The sequence below is a fragment of the Herpailurus yagouaroundi genome, unplaced genomic scaffold, assembly GCF_014898765.1.
Source record: "Herpailurus yagouaroundi ecotype Mexico unplaced genomic scaffold, PumYag 203, whole genome shotgun sequence".
Taxonomy (NCBI): Eukaryota; Metazoa; Chordata; class Mammalia; order Carnivora; family Felidae; genus Herpailurus; species Herpailurus yagouaroundi.
In genome coordinates this window covers 34,003,859-34,020,562 of record NW_024412434.1, presented here as the reverse complement: position 1 = coordinate 34,020,562, position 16,704 = coordinate 34,003,859, and the positions used below count along the sequence as shown (strand labels likewise).

Sequence of the window (16,704 nt, the reverse complement as noted above, 5' to 3'; positions counted from 1 at the left end):
TTGGGAGTTCTTTGGGCACAAGTAGGATAACCCAGTGTTGGGGTCTCAGATACAAAGCAGCAAATGGAAAAAAAGATGCTACATTTGAAGGCAAGAAAATGTGGTTCTAACCCTGCCTCACATCTAAATTGGGGTACAAAGCTTGGACAAGGGTATCAAGTTCTTAGAGTATAACATTGCAAAGGAATACTAACATCTCTCCTCTGTAACTTCAGATTGCAGGAAGAATAAAAATTTGCTTATCGGTTAAACATAGTAGCCTCTATCCAGAAATTTAACACCAGCAAAGGAATGGCACCAGCAGCGTGCTATAAAGATTTCAGTACACTGATGGATGTAAACAAAGTTTTACATATAATTTGTCCTGCCAACCCAGGTAGATGACACACGAATGTTTCAAAGTAGCAGACGACAGGACAAAGGCTGGGAATGTGACTCTGGGGTCTGCCAGAAACAGCTGCGAGTGCTGAGCCACTTATGAGTTATGTGCCTTCATCTGATGTGACACTCTCAAGTCTGCACGTCCTCATGGATGAAACAGAAGTACTACAGTCGAACTCACGGGGTTGTTGTAAAGGCTAAATGACATATTGTGCAACTGACCCCGATTCATAGTTAATGTTAAGAAAGCCTGACTTAGCAGCATTAGCATTAGGGGACACTGAACTCTAAGAACTTCAAACAGCAGGTGTCTCTGTTGCATACGATGGAGTGTTTGCAGACGTGCACTTACCCTGTCACCTGGTCGTACCATAGGTTCCTGCTTTGTACCTAATTTATGCAGAATGTTGTAAGCGACCTTCATACTTCTTGTCCACAGTTTGCCTATTAATACAAGTGATAAAGACACAAGTAAGTGGACACACGCATTTTCAGTTATGTCTCAACATGCACATAACTAGAGACGGTACTCATTCCTTTTAAGCCTTCAAGTAACCCTGAGTCCATGGAATCCTGAAGGAAAATAAAAGCCAGAAACTCTGACTCATAAGCTCTGAGAGGCCTAAGGTATGATACACACTGTAAGTGTGCAAAGCAGCTACAGCAAAGCCACAGAATAGCTGTCATCACAGAGGATGGGAAGATTTCTGGGGAGTAAAGTAGAGCAGGGACAAGGGCAATAGTGTGTCACTGCCAAGTCACATTATGCAAAATGACACGTTTCCACTGTTATCAGGGCCTTGCTCATGAAATGAATGAAATGAATGCGAAAGGTACTTAGGACACACTTTGCAAGGCCTGATCCCTCTTCCCTCCCCAAGTCCTGAGTTTCTCAGCATCACATCTTGCTTGTCTTGGGGATTCAGGATTTTTTGAGAGTAATGTTTGAACTTAAAGATGGTGGTAAGTATTCAGAGCTAAAGTTCTGAACTCCAGAAAAATGACCACAAAGGAGGATTAAAAATAGGATTGAACACACACACACACACACACACACACACACACACACACACCAGAAAGGACAGCCAGCTTGGAAGAACCTCCAGGGTTCCCACCACTGCCTCCATTCTAGCACCAGACGCTCCTGCACAGGAGGACAGGGCGGGGGACAAAGTGACTCTGACACCTAATATGAGCTCTTAGACACCTAAAGGGCTTCATGATATCAGCTTCCACATGCTTTCAGAAGCAGGCGAGGTGTTAGAAGTTACATTAACATGATCGTAACAACAGTTAGGAGCAACTTTAACTTTCCCGTAAATACAATCACTGTTTTCAGCTTCTTCCTATTTTAAATGTAAAAGTTAAGAAGTTTTATGTTTATAACACTTGTTTTACCTCACACTGGATTTTGCAGCAACCTAAATTAGGGTTATTGTTTATCTTCCACAGGATTTATCAACTTATCTCCTCCTTAGCGATAAGGGGACAAAAGGAATGTTTTTGTTATCTTAATGTCTCTAACTCCTAGGGTATTACTGGTTTACAGTATGTGCTCAACACATGGTCTTCGTTTCACTGATGTCATAGGCAACCTAAGAAGGACAAAATGACAGTACGCTCTTTGGCCATACTTCTTGAGCACTTAGGCTAATTATCAGACACGAAGGTCTTGTCTGTCCTCCACCCTCTTCTCTAGATGTGCCTCAACACTGCAGTCCTCAAGAGTGGCTACCTTACAAGCATTTGGTCTTTTGTTAGGTGGCTATATTTTTTCCACAAAAACAGCCACTGGCTATTAGAAGTAACTCAGTGATTTTTCATCTAAAGAAAACAAATATTTTGCGCCTTCAAATCTTTTTAATGTGAACGATATTAGGGAATCACAATTAAATAAAAAATTACAATCAATTTGTTGTAACTGAAAAACCCAATGGCTTTGTGAACAAACCTGTTACAGTCAGATGATTAGCAATGTTACGTTTTGTTACACTTTCAACGTCATTCTCTGTTTGGATATTATCATATATTCATACAGAAGCCAGTCTACAGTCGGGAGCTTGAAAAGAGCAACATACTTTTGGCAAAATACCACTTGCTGTTTTTCAAGGAGAAAAGCTTTGCTGATCTAAGTTGCAAGAGACACAATGGTTCTTTACTGATTTACAGAGGAGAATGAAAAACTTTCCAAAAAAGAGAAGTTACTGGGAAAGGGATCAATCAGAATGGAAGGGCAGACCATGCATTTTCCCAGAAGCAAATGCAAAACCAGACGTGTGAGAAATGTTAAAGAGACTTTTTCATGCTGAAAAGAAATGGCACTAATAAGTAACAAGAAAATAAATAAAAGTATAAATCCCACTAGGAAAGGTAAATCTAGAATAAAGGTAGTGGACTATATAAAGCCAGTATAAAAGGAAAAGGACAAAAGTAGTAAATTGGGACACGCAAGATATCAAGATGTAAAATGTGACATGAAGAACATGAAATGTGGGTGGGAGAGTAAAAATGCACGGGTTTAGAATGTGTGCAAACATAAGTTGTTATCAACTTATGGTTATAAATACAAGTTGTTGTATGTGAGCCTCATGGTAACCACCAAGCAAACACCTCTAGCAGATACACAAATATAAAGGGATAGCAATGTAAGCCTCACACTAAAGAAAGTCATGAAACCACAAAGGAAAAGGAACAGAGAGGCCCTACAAAAACAACTGGATAACAATTACCAAAATGGCAATAAGTACCTCTTATCAATAGTTACTTTAAATGTAGAAGGACTAAATTCTCTCATTAAAAGACACAGAGTGAGTTAATGGGGGAAAAAACACACACACAAAAAAACAAGAACTGATCTGCTGCCTACAAGAGGCTCCGTTCAGATGTAAGGATGCACACAGAGAAAAGTGAGGGGTTGCAGAAAGATACTCCACAGAAGTGGGGACGTAAAGGAAGATGAGTAGCTGTAGTTCTATCAGACAAAACACACTTTAAACCAAAGACTGTAATAAGAGACAAAGAAGGGGAGATACTTAATGATGAAGGGATCAGTCCACTGAGAAGACATAACATTTGTAAACATTTATGTACCCAATATGGAGGCACCTAAATCTATGAAGCAAATATTCATAGCCCTAAAGGGAGAAATTAACAGCAATATGATAATAGGAACTTTAATACCCCACTCACATCAACGGATAAATCATCTGGACAGAAAACCAGTAAGGAAATAGTGGCCTTGAACAACACATTAGAACATATGGACTTAATTTTTATCAAACACTCCATCCATAAGCACTCCATCCATAAGCACACATTCTTCTCAAGTGCACATGGAACATTCTCCAAATCATACGTGAGGCCACAAAACAAATGTCTATGAATTCAAGACTGAAAACATAGCAAGCATCTTTTCTGATCCATAATGGTATGAAGTGAGAAGTCAATTATAAGAAGAAATCTGGAAAATCCACAAGTATGTGGAGACTAAACAACATGCTACTGAACAACCAGTGTGACAACAAAAAATTCAAAGAAGAAATTAAAAAAATACCTTGAGACATGTAAAAACGGAAATACAACATACCAAAACTTATGATTTGTAGCAAAAGCGATTCTGAGACGGAAGTCCATAGCAATACAGGTGTACCTCAATGAACAAGAAAAATCTCAACTAAACAGCCTAGTCTTTCACCTCAAGGAACCAGGAGAAGAACAAATGAAGCCCAAGCTAGCAGAAAGAAGGAAGTAACCAAGATCAGAGCAGAAATTGTTAAAATAGGGACTAAAAAGGCAATAGAGAAGATCAACAAAACCAAGAACTGGTTCTTAGAAAAGGTAAACAAAACTGACAACCCTTGGATAGACTCACCAAAAGAAAACGAGAGTGGACTCTCATTTAAAATCTCAGACAAAATCAAAAATGAAAGGTATAACCAACACCACAGAAATACAAAGGATCACAAAAGACCACCAGGAACAATGATATGCCAACAAACTGGAAAAAATGAATAAATCCTAGAAACACACGATCTTCCAACAAGGAATCATGAGGAAACAAAATCTGAATAGAATGATTACTAGTAAGGACATTTAATAAGAAACTTAAAAACCTCCCTACAAACAGAAGCCTTTCCTTGTGAATTCTATCAAGCATTCAAAGAAGATTTAATACTTATCCTTCCTAAACTCTTCCAAAATAATTAGAGGGGAATGATTCCAAACTCATTTTATGAAGCCAGTGTTACCCTGATACCAAAACCAGACAAGGACACACAAAAGAAATAAGAGGCCCTTACTCCTCATAAACATAGATGCAAAATTCCTCAACAAAATACTAGCAAACTGAATTCAACAATACAGTAAAAGGATCATACACTGTGATCGGTGGGATTTATTCCAGGGATATGTGGATGGCTCAACATTGTCAAATCGATCAACATGATACACCACGTTAACAAAATGAAGAATAAAAATAATTTCTCCATACATGCAGAAAAAAGCACTTGACAAAATTCAACAACTCTCAACAAAGGGAATACAGAGGGACCATACCTCAACATAACAAAAGCCATACATTCAAAACCCATAGCTAGTATAGTGTGCCGAGAAAAGAATCAAGACCAGGATGTCCAGTCTCACCACTTTTATTCAATGGTTTTGGAAGTGCTAGCCAGAGTATTTGGGCAAGAAGAAGACTTAAAAGGTATCCATATTGGAAAGGAAGAAGTAAAACCATCTGTATTTGAGGATGATAGGATTTTGTATACAGAAAAACTCTAAAGATGCCACCAAAACCAAAGAAATAAACAAACAAAAAACCCCGTTAGAACTAATCCAAGAATTGAGTAAAGTTGCAGAGTGCAAACTGATACACAAAATTCAACTGCATTTCTAGAAACTAACAATGAATTATCATAGAAATTAAGAAAACATTTAGAGTTGCATCAAAAAGAGTAAGTACCATGAAAAATTTCAACCAAGGGGCTAAAAGACCTAAACTCTGAAAATTATAAGACACTGATGAAAGAAACTGAGGAAGACACAAACAAATGAAAGACATTCGAAATAATATTGTTAAAATGTCTATACTACCCAAACCAATCTACAGATTTAATGCAATCCCTACCAAAATATCTATGGCATCTTTCATGGAGGTAGAACAAAGAATCCTAACATTTGTATGGAAACACGAAAGGCCCCAAACAGCCAAAGGAATCTTGAGTACGAAGAACAAAGCTGGGGGCAGCTGGCTCCCTGATTTTAAACTGTATTACAAAGCTACAGTAATTAAAACAGTGTGGCACTGGCATAAAACAGACACAATGGATCAGAGAGCCCATAAATAAACCCATGCATATAGGTCAATTAGTTTACAGCAAAGGAGTCTAGAATACACAATAGGGAAGAGGCAGTCTCTTCAATTAGTAGTGAGAAAACTGGACAGTCACATGCAGCAGAATGGCACTGAACCACACCTAAAAATTAACTCAAAATGAATGAAAAAAATCGAACCTAAGACTTGAAACCATAAAACTCCTAGAAGAAAATAGGTGCTAAGATCCTTGACATGGATCTTGGGGATGATTTTTTGGATCTGACACCAAAAGCAAAAATAAACAAGTGGGACCATATCACACTAAAAAGCTTTTGCGCAGGACGGGAAACCATCCACACAATGAAAAAGCAAATTACAGAACAGAAGATATTTGCAAACCATTTATCCAATAAGGGGTTAACATCTAAGTACATAAAGGACTCAACTCAATGGAAAAAAATAATGGATTCAAAAATGAGCACAGGAACTGAACAGACATTTCTCCAAAGACACACAGATGGCCAAAAGACAATGACAGGTACTCAACATCACTCATCACCAGGGAGATTAAACCGAAATCACTGAGCTACCACCTCATACCTGTCAGAATGACTAGCATCAAAAAGACAGGAGATGGTAAGTGTTGGCGAAGATGTGGAGAAAGGGGAACCTCTTACACTGTTGGTGGGAGGGCAAACTGGGCAGCCACTCTGGAAAAACCAGCATGGGGGTTAAAACTGGTCATCAACGGATGAGTGGATGAAGAAAAGGTGGTATATGTACACAGGACATTATTCAGCCATAACAAGGCATGAAATCTTGCCATTTACAACAACATGCATGGACTTGGAGGCATCATGCTACGTGAAACAGGTGAGACAGAGAGAGACAAATACTTTGTGATCTCACTCACTTGCAGAATCTAAAACCCAAGCTCATACATATACAGAGAACAGACTGGTGGGGGGGGGGGAGAGGGAGGCATAAATGGGTGAAGGGGGTCAAAGGTACAAACATCCAGTTATAAAATAAGTCATGGGATGTATAAAATGGTGACCATGGCCAATACCAGTTAATAATAATTCCGTACTATGTATATGGAAGGTGGGGGACACGAAGTCTCAACCGATTTTGCCAAGCTAAACTGGTATTTTAACTGAGAAAATAGATATTAAGACTCTAAGATAGCCTGTGCATATAGAAAAAAGAAAGAGATGCGGACATGATGCATGCACTGTCTTACTACAGATTAATTTTAATTTCAATTGGATTTCTGTGAGGAGTACGAAACCATAAGAAGAGTGTAGGTCTGAGGAAGCGGGTAGGTGGGTGAGGAAGGGGTTTCAGAGCTCACGCTCAGCACAGCGGCTAGGTCACCTGCGAACAGCAGTGGAGGCTGAGTAACACATCGCCAATAATGCAAAGCATAAACCATGTAGAAAGGTTTCCCAACGCTTTTCTAGCTCAAGCACCTGAATATTTCAAAATACCTGGAGCAAAAGCCAAGTCGTAAATCACAAAAGGAAGGAAGGAAGAAAAGAAAAAGAGGAAGAGGGAGGGAGGGAGGGAGGGAGGGAGAGAGGAGAGGGAGTTTGCCTGGTAATAAAAGCGCACTGCAGCAAAGTAGAATAAATTTGCAGGTATCGTGCTGCGAACAGGAGGAAGCGAAGATTCATGATAGAAGGAAATTAGTTGCTTAGCATGATTTATTTTTATTAACTGAAAATTGTAAGATGGTGTTTTATTTGTATTGGTAAATGGAGAACAGTGGATTGTTCTACAGGGTTGTTAACCTTCACTCCCTGTATTTTCCATCAAAGATCCCAAGTTTCTCAGCTACCCTCTGGCTTTGCAGGAAGTTAAATGAGAGCCGAAAGTGAACTACAAGACTGTAAACAGTCTAGTCTGCCAATGAGACGGAGTTCCTTGGTATGAGAACAACTCTTATTCAGTGAGCTCTTCTCTGTATTCTGAGCAACACCCAGCCATTACAGGTTCGTCTATCTCAGTGTTTCTACCTACAAAGCACTTTTCTACAGTTTTTCTGGTATTGGCCAACACCTCCCTTTTACATCCTGATGAACTATCACCGTGTTTTTGGAAATGCATTGCTTACATTCCTTTAACAGGTCAAAACCAAGAGTGACCCACAGCATATGCCTCATACAGATGAGTAAATGCAAGAAAACATAGATGACTGAAGAGCAGGGGCTGTGATGCTGGGGTGTAGACACACTTCCCTTAGATAGCCAAATTCCCTCAGATAACTTTCGGCGTCCATCTTACACCGCAGCTCGCAGTAACATGCACAAAGGCAAAGTCAGCACTTCTCTGCTCTTTGTCCCCTCAGGAGAAGGGCTGCCCTTCGGACCGCAGTCCTCAGCCTGGAGAACTGTGTCTCCTTCTCTGATGCCCTGCCCCGCGCTGGGCAGGTACACAGTTAGCGCCTCGTGCATCTCAGCACACGCTTGTAGGCAGCCAGGTGGGCGCTTAGCTGCGTGTGCACACGGTGGGTCCTGGGAGTCCCCGTACGTGGCAGATGATCTCTGGAAGAAGCTAAGGAGCGGCAGTTCCAGCCACACCACCAGCTTCAGGGCTGGGTCTGGCCAGGGATGGGGGTCACTAAGGAAAGTCTTCCACTTACTTGACTAAAACCTATTTCCAAAGAGCATAATGAAAAAATCCAGCTAAGCCTCACCATGGGTGAAATGCTCTTTATCCACTTAGAAATACCCAACATTGCCAGAAAATGGCAAAGCTGGGAGACATATGCTCCTAAACCCCAAACCCATTTCTGTCCGTGAGACGCACAGGTAATGCTGGAGTCTACAGCGGGTACCCCCTGAGGCCCCACATCCCAAAAGGCTGGACTCTGTGTCACTTACTGTAACATGGGCCAATGTAGAAACGAGCCCCCTTCCTACTCCACGTAAGAGCACTGCTGCCAGGGACACAAAACTTCGATCTAGACACAGGTCACCTAATCTCACACGTGCAGACAGAGGAGGGACAGCTCTGGTCTTCCTGTTATTCAGCTGGTCTCTCTGCAAAGCCGCAGCAGGTGCTGTGACAGTAACCCAACCACCTGCTTTCTCCTTGGCCCCTTACCCAGGGAACAAAGAGAACGAAATCTTTCTGGTACAGAAAACTACTTCCAAAAGTTCACAGATTTCATTAATTGTACTGAATGAAGAACTAAAGAAAACCCTGTTTCTCTTGTGTTTTTGAGTAATCACTTTGGAAATGGTTTTTGTTTTTTCTGAAGGATACACATACAAGAGTTTAGATACATATTCTTTAATTACCCATCCTTCCTGAAGGCACGACTTTCAAGAACATCACATGCATGTTCCAAGAGGTAAAATCCACTATCTTATTAGGGTTATGACTGATTTTTTTTGTACCTATTTCTGGATTTTACTCCAGAAACGCTTAATAAGTACTAACTTTTCATACTCAAATTAAGTACTTTCCCTAAAATATTTCCTTTCTAAGTCCATTTTGTTTCTGTACTGGATTTACAAACGTAAGTGAAGCACCCCAAAAGTGGCTGCTGTATGCAGGCAGAGTCAGGAAGGTGAAGCGGCATACGGAATTACCGTAAGTGAGGATGTACAGGGGCTTCCCGTTCGTGTCCATCGTGGTCAAGCACGGGGCCTTTGGGGAGATGGTCCCCCACCGCTGCAATGCAGCTTCTAGCGATGGCGGCCAGTTCGTCACCACTCCCAGCTGCTCCCCACGTACCGCCAACATCTGCGCTCCCTCTGGCTTTGGCTGGTTCGGATCCGGTTGCTGAACTAAATACATTGGAAGTTTTTTTAAAAAATACATGCATATTAGCACAATCACTGTTCTCTTCCTTTTAAAGAAGGTAGAAGACTTACACATGTTTATTGGTGGACTGAAAACACGTACACGTGCTTTTCTAGAATCACAGCCAGGACCTATATGCTAGCTTCACGGACGTAACGGAAGCACTTAATTCTTACACTTTCTAAGGCAATGTTGGGATGGTGAATATAGGGAGACCTGAGTGCATCTGTAAACTGACAGATGAACTGTGTATTTTAACATGCCTGGACTCTGGGATTGCAACAGCTGTTCAAAAAATCAACTCCTGATGTACATACACTAGTAATTCTGGACTCCAGAGCTCAAATTTTGTTAAATTATATTTTGCCCTTAAATATGGGGATGTAAATTTGAATTTGCAACAATTACTATCAATAACCAACCCAAGCACATTTTTTTTTTTTTTAATTTTTTTTTTTTCAACGTTTATTTATTTTTGGGACAGAGAGAGACAGAGCATGAACGGGCGAGGGGCAGAGAGAGAGGGAGACACAGAATCGGAAACAGGCCCCAGGCTCTGAGCCATCAGCCCAGAGCCCGACGCGGGGCTCGAACTCACGGACCGCGAGATCGTGACCTGGCTGAAGTCGGATGCTCAACCGACTGCGCCACCCAGGCGCCCCGACATTTTCTTGAGTAAAACAAAAAAAATGGCCTATAATGCAATACAATCTTCCCAACTCTTTAGTTTAGGTGAGCAACTGTTAGGCTTCTCACTTTTAGAAGAGGATTCTCTCCCTCACAGTCTGCGGGTGACAATCTCCCCCTGCTGGCCAGAGAATCAGCAGTGTCTTACTTGTGGTACAAAGAACAAGAAAATAAGGAATCTGGGCTTGACGTAGTCCTGAATTTGCACAGAGGGGCAGGAAATGAGCTCAGCCGCGTGCACACTCTGCCTTCCTCTTAATGCGCTTACGTAGAGAGCACGTGTCACCTTGAGTCACAGTTTTGTATGCTTCCCCGTGTTTCTGCTACCTGGTGGAGGCCGGGCTCACGGCCGTGACTGCACCCTGGGAGGGCCACAAACATGCAGCCTGGGTGTCTATCCTGCCTTGCCCACACTTAGCCTGTCTTTAAAGGCGGCTTTGGGAAGAGTGCCTACAGTCTCTAGAGAAGATTCTTGTCTTGCAGGGGTGCCAAGATTGTTACTTTTAACAGCCCAGTCATGACAGTCCCTGGGATCACGCAGACAGAGTAAGTGGGGGGCGGAGGCCCCTCTCACCTTCCAGCAATTCTTCAAAGTCATCAACAAAGAATTCCCGTAACGGCGGCCGCTTCGGTCGTTTGAGTGTATTGACGAGCTGTTGAATTTTCGCTGACACCCGGCTACTTACTGGCACCCCTGGAAAACAGAACCACCGACAGAAGAAGGACCAGTCAGTACCTCACCAGCTGAACAAGCAGCCACAGGAAAAATGGTCGTGACACCAGTGCCAGGGCCCCATATTGAGGGTCCTGCAATTGCCACCCAGGACACCCCACCCAGCAAGAGCTTGCCCCTGAGTGGATGTCAGGGTGCAGTGGCCCCACCAGCACCACAGGGTCTGCAGAGACCCCTGGAACGATGCTGCAGATGTCCTGCTGGGGTTGGGGGAGGGGCACCAGACCCTGGGCTGCACCTAATCACACCTCCCATTCCTGAAACAGGATCTGCTCCCCTGTCCTTCTCCAATGGAGTTCTGAAAGCTGTCTCTGGAGACCACCAGCACTGCCCTCTCTGGGGCCAGAGTGGCCTGCCCAATGTGCCAGGCACATCCTGACATGAGGGCGGGGCACTCAGGCTCCACGGGCTCCGTGGCAGGCCTGTACTCTGACTATCCAATGGCCCCCGTCTGTGCCTCAGTTTCTGCTCACCTGAGTGCATGTTCAGCCAGTGCTTCCTGAGCACAGCAATTTAAATGCTCTTAATTTTTTGCATAACCCAAAACACCAGGATACGGCACATACTCACATGTACAGAGAAAAATAAACTCCGTATCATAACAACATATTTCTTATCTACAACAACGAACAACATCATTTTGGAAACTGAATAAATGATTGCCAAAAAGGCAGAAAGATTTTTAAATGCCCCAAATTAACAAATACAAGGAGCATCAGGGTGCTGACATCCTCAAGCCGGACAAGAGTGTCCTTGTAGCACATTCCACTCCGCAGAGAGGTCCTGCAAGGGAACCAGGCTGGAAGGGGCTTTCCTGAAACCCTGGCAGAGCTGCCCTCTTCCTCCTCCTCCTCCTCCTCCCCCTCCCCCACTGATGGTCATGTAGCATAAAGACAGATCTCAGCGTCTGGAACAAATACGACAGATCTCAAGGAAGCTTTTTATCAAATAAAAAGCATTTTCACAGATAGCCTCAAAATATATTGGGCACTTGCAGAACTGAGACATTAAATATTTTATAGTTTGGGAAACATACAAAGACATAGCACCCAGAACTCTCAATATCTAAACACAGTATTTCTCCACTAAGTGCCCCACTGAGTAGGTTCGGGTGAACGGAAGGTCGTCTCCCACTGCCACTGGTGCTCCGGCTCGGCCACGACACGCAAGAGTCCTCCTGAGGACCCCGCCCTGAGCCTGTGATGGGTTAGGGCTGGGAGGGTTCCAGAATCTGTTTTCTGACAAGGTCCTGGGTGACTCTGATACAGGGGTCATTGCACACAGAGAAACACAGGACACAGAGGACTCATGTGGTGTCAGCGGGACAACATGAATTTACCTAGGGGAACAGACAAGGCAGACTTCACAGACAACAAAGCTATTAAATGGTGACAAGAATAACAGTAACAACCGACTGGATACAGGATGATTTTTAACAGGGACACAAAGCAACAATGGCACTGCGAGCACCCCAGGGAAACCAGGGCGGCTCACCGACCCCAGGGGCGTGGGACTGGAACGAGGACGGGGCATGCCACCCGACAGACAGGTCAGGGCCTTCCTCACCAGCCCCAAACCACACAGTGCCACAGGACACACACCCAGAGGGATGGACGGCACACCAAGGCCACACTGGCTGCCTTCACGAAAATACATCTTACATCACCACTGGGTCTACCACACTCTCGCGGCCTGGGAAGGGCTGAGCACATGGAAAGCAGAATAGAGCATGGGGTTGACGCCCAAGTCTGCTTCTCCAGACCGGGTCACAGAAACGGCCACCATACTCAGAATGTACTGACACAGAAGGACGAGGAATGAGGGAGAGCCCCCACTACTGTACTTGATCACTGCTGACATTTTTTTTTCCAACATGGAGGAAAAAACCCTCTTTCTTCAGAAGTCTAAAGCATCACACTAGCCCATACATGTCAATCATTGGTTTACATTTAACTTCATGTTATCCTTCTCCTAACTGCTCGTGGTCTTAACACGTCCGTGCTAATTTCTTAACTGCCGAACCAACATTTGTTACTGATTAGCAAACACGTCAGACCCATAAAATTTCTGTTTTCTTCTCGTGACTGAGTTCCCCCCATACTGATATTTTTTCCTACAAGGAAACACTCTTGGACAACTTGGAGATCATTTGCATTTCTTGTCCCCGTGCCACCTTCCATGGGAGCCACATAAAGAAGGTGATAAACCAGGTTCCGTGAGTCACTTTGTATCTACAAGAAACACATCCAATCCTGCGCACAGAAGGGCAACTTAGTAGAAATGAGGATTTATAAAGAAGGAAAAATGATTGTCAGAAGACCTACCATCGCCAGTCTCCATGAGCTCCGCGTTGCCATACTTTGGTGCCGTCCGTGATGTCGTTGAACCTTGTGGCCTTTCTACTTGTATCGAGTGTTCTGAGGTGTAAGTGGTTACATCAGGAGGTGCAGAGTGATTTTCTATAAAGAAGCAAATTACAAGTTTTTGGATCATCACAATGGAGTTATTCTGAAGGGTAAGTGAGCAAGGGGGTTTCAAAAACTGCCACATCCCAAGGAAGGGCCAAGAATCTGAATCCAAGTGCACCACAAAAGCGTCAGGACAAAGATTATCTTTAAGGCAATTTATACTTCTCAAGGTGGAACCACATTGATACAATGATATTACAGCTGGAGCCGCATCAATGCAGCACTTTAAAGTGACGTTTTCAAACAGCCAGTGGAAAGAGAAATATTTTAAGTTATGGGTTTGTTCGTAAAGGGTAACTTCCTTGTCTGTCCTAACAGAGACAGTGAGGAGCTCAAGTTCTACAGGTAGAGCGCCTGGGGCTTGTGTCCCACTTCCTCCAGACCCCAGGGGGCGTGTCGGTGCCCTCCTCCACTAAATGGGAATGACACAGCCAGTCCCCTGCAGGGTACAGTGAATGGATTAAACACACGTAAAGCTCTTAAGATACTTTATGATAGAGGATAAGCATTCAAGAAGTATTAGCTGTTCTATTTGTTTTAGCACTCATGATACTGAATAATCATTCCAAAGTGTGTTTATAACCAGCGTGTATCAGCGCGGTATCACCCACGAGACTGGCCCCAGTCCGTCCCCACCGCGACAGTCACCACGAAGGGAAGCACTCACTGGTTAGGTGGGGGAAGCACAGTTTTTGTATTTGCTAAATAAGGCATTAAGAAAAGTGTGTCAATGAGACCATCAATGACATTCTGCATATCCTCAGTTCTAACCACGGGCATTATACCATTAACTCTGATTTGGTTATCCTTAGTAGGCAGCAGCTTGACCGGGTTTCTGTGGCTCCGCATGATTAGAAGCACATGCTCTGTAGCCGGCCTGTCTCCTCTGGATGTTGCCCCACTTCAGCACCACATACGAGGACTGTTTAAGCACTGAAACCACCAACCAAAAGCACAAGAAAGACGACAAACAGGGTGCCAAACAGATCGTGTAAAGAACACCTTCTATAGTCCAAGGTGATAAAAGAGGTACCCTGTTGGCCCTCAGCTGGGAACACGCATGCCGGGGACTCAAATTTTAGCCGTTCTGCACATGTCCTCAGAGAACCGATTTACAGTTACAAATAGTTTGCCCAAGTAGGCGTGTCTGCAACTATGCACGCACGGAGACTGTGGAGTGACCGTGTTCGGAAGTGATCTCCCATCACGAGGGGACGCCACAACCGAGGGAGATTAACACGCACCCCTAGGCAAGCTTCATGGGGGCAACCCCCCCGGCGGCCAACACATCCCGATGTGCCTGGGTGGTCCCAGGCATGCCGACCCTGCAGGCACATGGACACACCCACGGCCCTGGGAGCTGGGCTGCCGGCGTCACAGGGTTTGGTCGTCTGCTCGTCGCTGATCCCCTAGGACCAGTTACTAACCAACCTATGCTTTAGGGTCCTTCTCCGTAAAATGGGGATGGTGATGATAACACCTACCTTAAGCGGTAAACACACAGAGGCACCCAAGCGCTGCCACCATTAGGTGCACAGCACAGACGTTCGCCAAAGGGAGCCCGTGAACGCACCTGCAAGGGCAGCACAGGCAGGAGCAGAGCCCCAGATGGCAGCGGTCGTGCAGTCTGAACCCGGAATCTCCGCACGGCAGACAAGGGGAGAGAGCGCCAAGCACAGCCCGCAGCAGACAGCTGGGTTCTCCACGTCTCACCTCCCTTTTCCAGGTGTGCTCGCCCCAGCATGGGCTGGAATGTGTCCCCGCTAAGTCCCACGTGCAAGTCCTCACCCCGAGGGCCTCAGCATGCCAGCGCACACTGAGACGGGTCTTTAGAGGGGTCACCAGTATCCTCCTGAGGTAGTCGGAACAGACACACACAGAAGGACGACCACAAGAGGACACGGAGAGAGGGCGGCGTCTGCACGTCCGGCAGAGAGGCCTCGGGAGGAACCAGCCCTGCCCACACCCGGATCCTGGACTCCCCGCCTCCGGCAGGCAGGGCAATGAACTCTGTCGGTTAAGCTCCAAGTCCAGGGTGCTTGTCACGGCAGCCAGAGCGGCCTCACACCCCCCCCAAAGGGCAATTTCCTGGATCTTAGCTCAGAAAAGGAACGCCTCTGACAAGTGCGAGTAGGCAGCTCTGTCCGGTCACCGAGCGACGTGTGGCAGGGGGACTCGTGTCGCCTCTTCAATGTCTGAGACACTGTCTCCGCCCTCCTTTTCAGCCCTACCCACGCTTCGACCAAAGAGACTTGCCTTGGCAGTAAAAACGCTGACTCTGTGGCTAAGCGGTACGCTCGCTGGGGTCTCCTATCTTGAGTGAAGGCACAGCAAGCAGCAGAGCGAAATGACAAAGATCCAAACCAGCCACCTGGCACGGAAGCAGAGAGGTGCTCACCACGCTGGGGCCTCACTCACGTTCGCGTAAACCTACATCGCCAGACAGCCACGTTGCGGGCTCACGTCCGCATGAACCTACGTCACCAGGCGTCCGCGTGAGCCTACGTCGCCGAGCAGCCACGTCGCAGGCTCACGTCCGCATGTGCCTACGTTGCCGAGCAGCCACGTCGCCAGGCAGCCATGTCGAGGGGTCACGTCCGCATGTGCCTACGTCACCGGGTAGCCACGTCGCCGGCTCACGTCCGCGCGAGCCTACGTCGCCAGGCAGCCACATCGCCGGCTCACGTCCACGCGTGCCTACATCACTGGGCAGCCACGTTGCCGGCTCACGTCCGCGCGAGCCTATGTCACCGGGCAGCCACGTCGCCGGCTCACATCCGCGCGAACCTACGTCACTGGGGAGCCACGTCGCCGGCTCACGTCCGCATGAACCTATGTTGCCTGGGCAGCCCATCGCCAGCTCACGTCCGTGTGTGTCTACATCACCAGGCAGCCACGTCGCGGGCTCACGTCCGCATGAGCCTACGTCGCCGGGCAGCCACGTCGCGGGCTCACGTCCGCATGTGCCTACGTCATCAGGCAGCCACGTCGCCAGGCAGCCACGTCGCGGGCTCACGTCCGCGTGTGCCTACATCGCCGGGCAGCCACGTCACTGGCTCACGTCCATGTGTGCCTACGTCACTGGGCAGCCACATCGCCGGCTCACGTCCGCATGAACCTACGTCGCCAGGCAGCCGCGTCGCGGGCTCACGTCCGCGTGTCTACGTCGCCAGGCAGCCGCGTCGCGGGCTCACATCCGGGTGTGCCTACGTCACCGGGCAGCCACGTCACCGGCTCACGTCCGCGCGAACCTACGTAACCAGGCAGCCATGTTGCGGGCTCACATCTGCGTGTACCTACGTCAC

At 46.0% G+C, this 16,704-nt stretch overlaps 1 protein-coding gene across 5 annotated transcripts in view; it reads right to left on the bottom strand.

Moving 5' to 3' along the window:
- DIP2C (disco interacting protein 2 homolog C) overlaps nt 1-16,704 on the bottom strand; it is a 322,639-nt gene that overhangs the window by 130,139 nt on the left and 175,796 nt on the right. For all 5 annotated transcript variants that reach the window (XM_040451581.1, XM_040451579.1, XM_040451580.1 and 2 more), the window contains 4 exons: nt 13,256-13,390; nt 10,773-10,892; nt 9,298-9,495; nt 734-825 (listed from right to left, as the gene is read on the bottom strand). In XM_040451581.1, the coding sequence (XP_040307515.1) occupies nt 734-825; nt 9,298-9,495; nt 10,773-10,892; nt 13,256-13,390 (545 nt within the window). The remainder of the gene's footprint in view (nt 1-733; nt 826-9,297; nt 9,496-10,772; nt 10,893-13,255; nt 13,391-16,704) is intronic.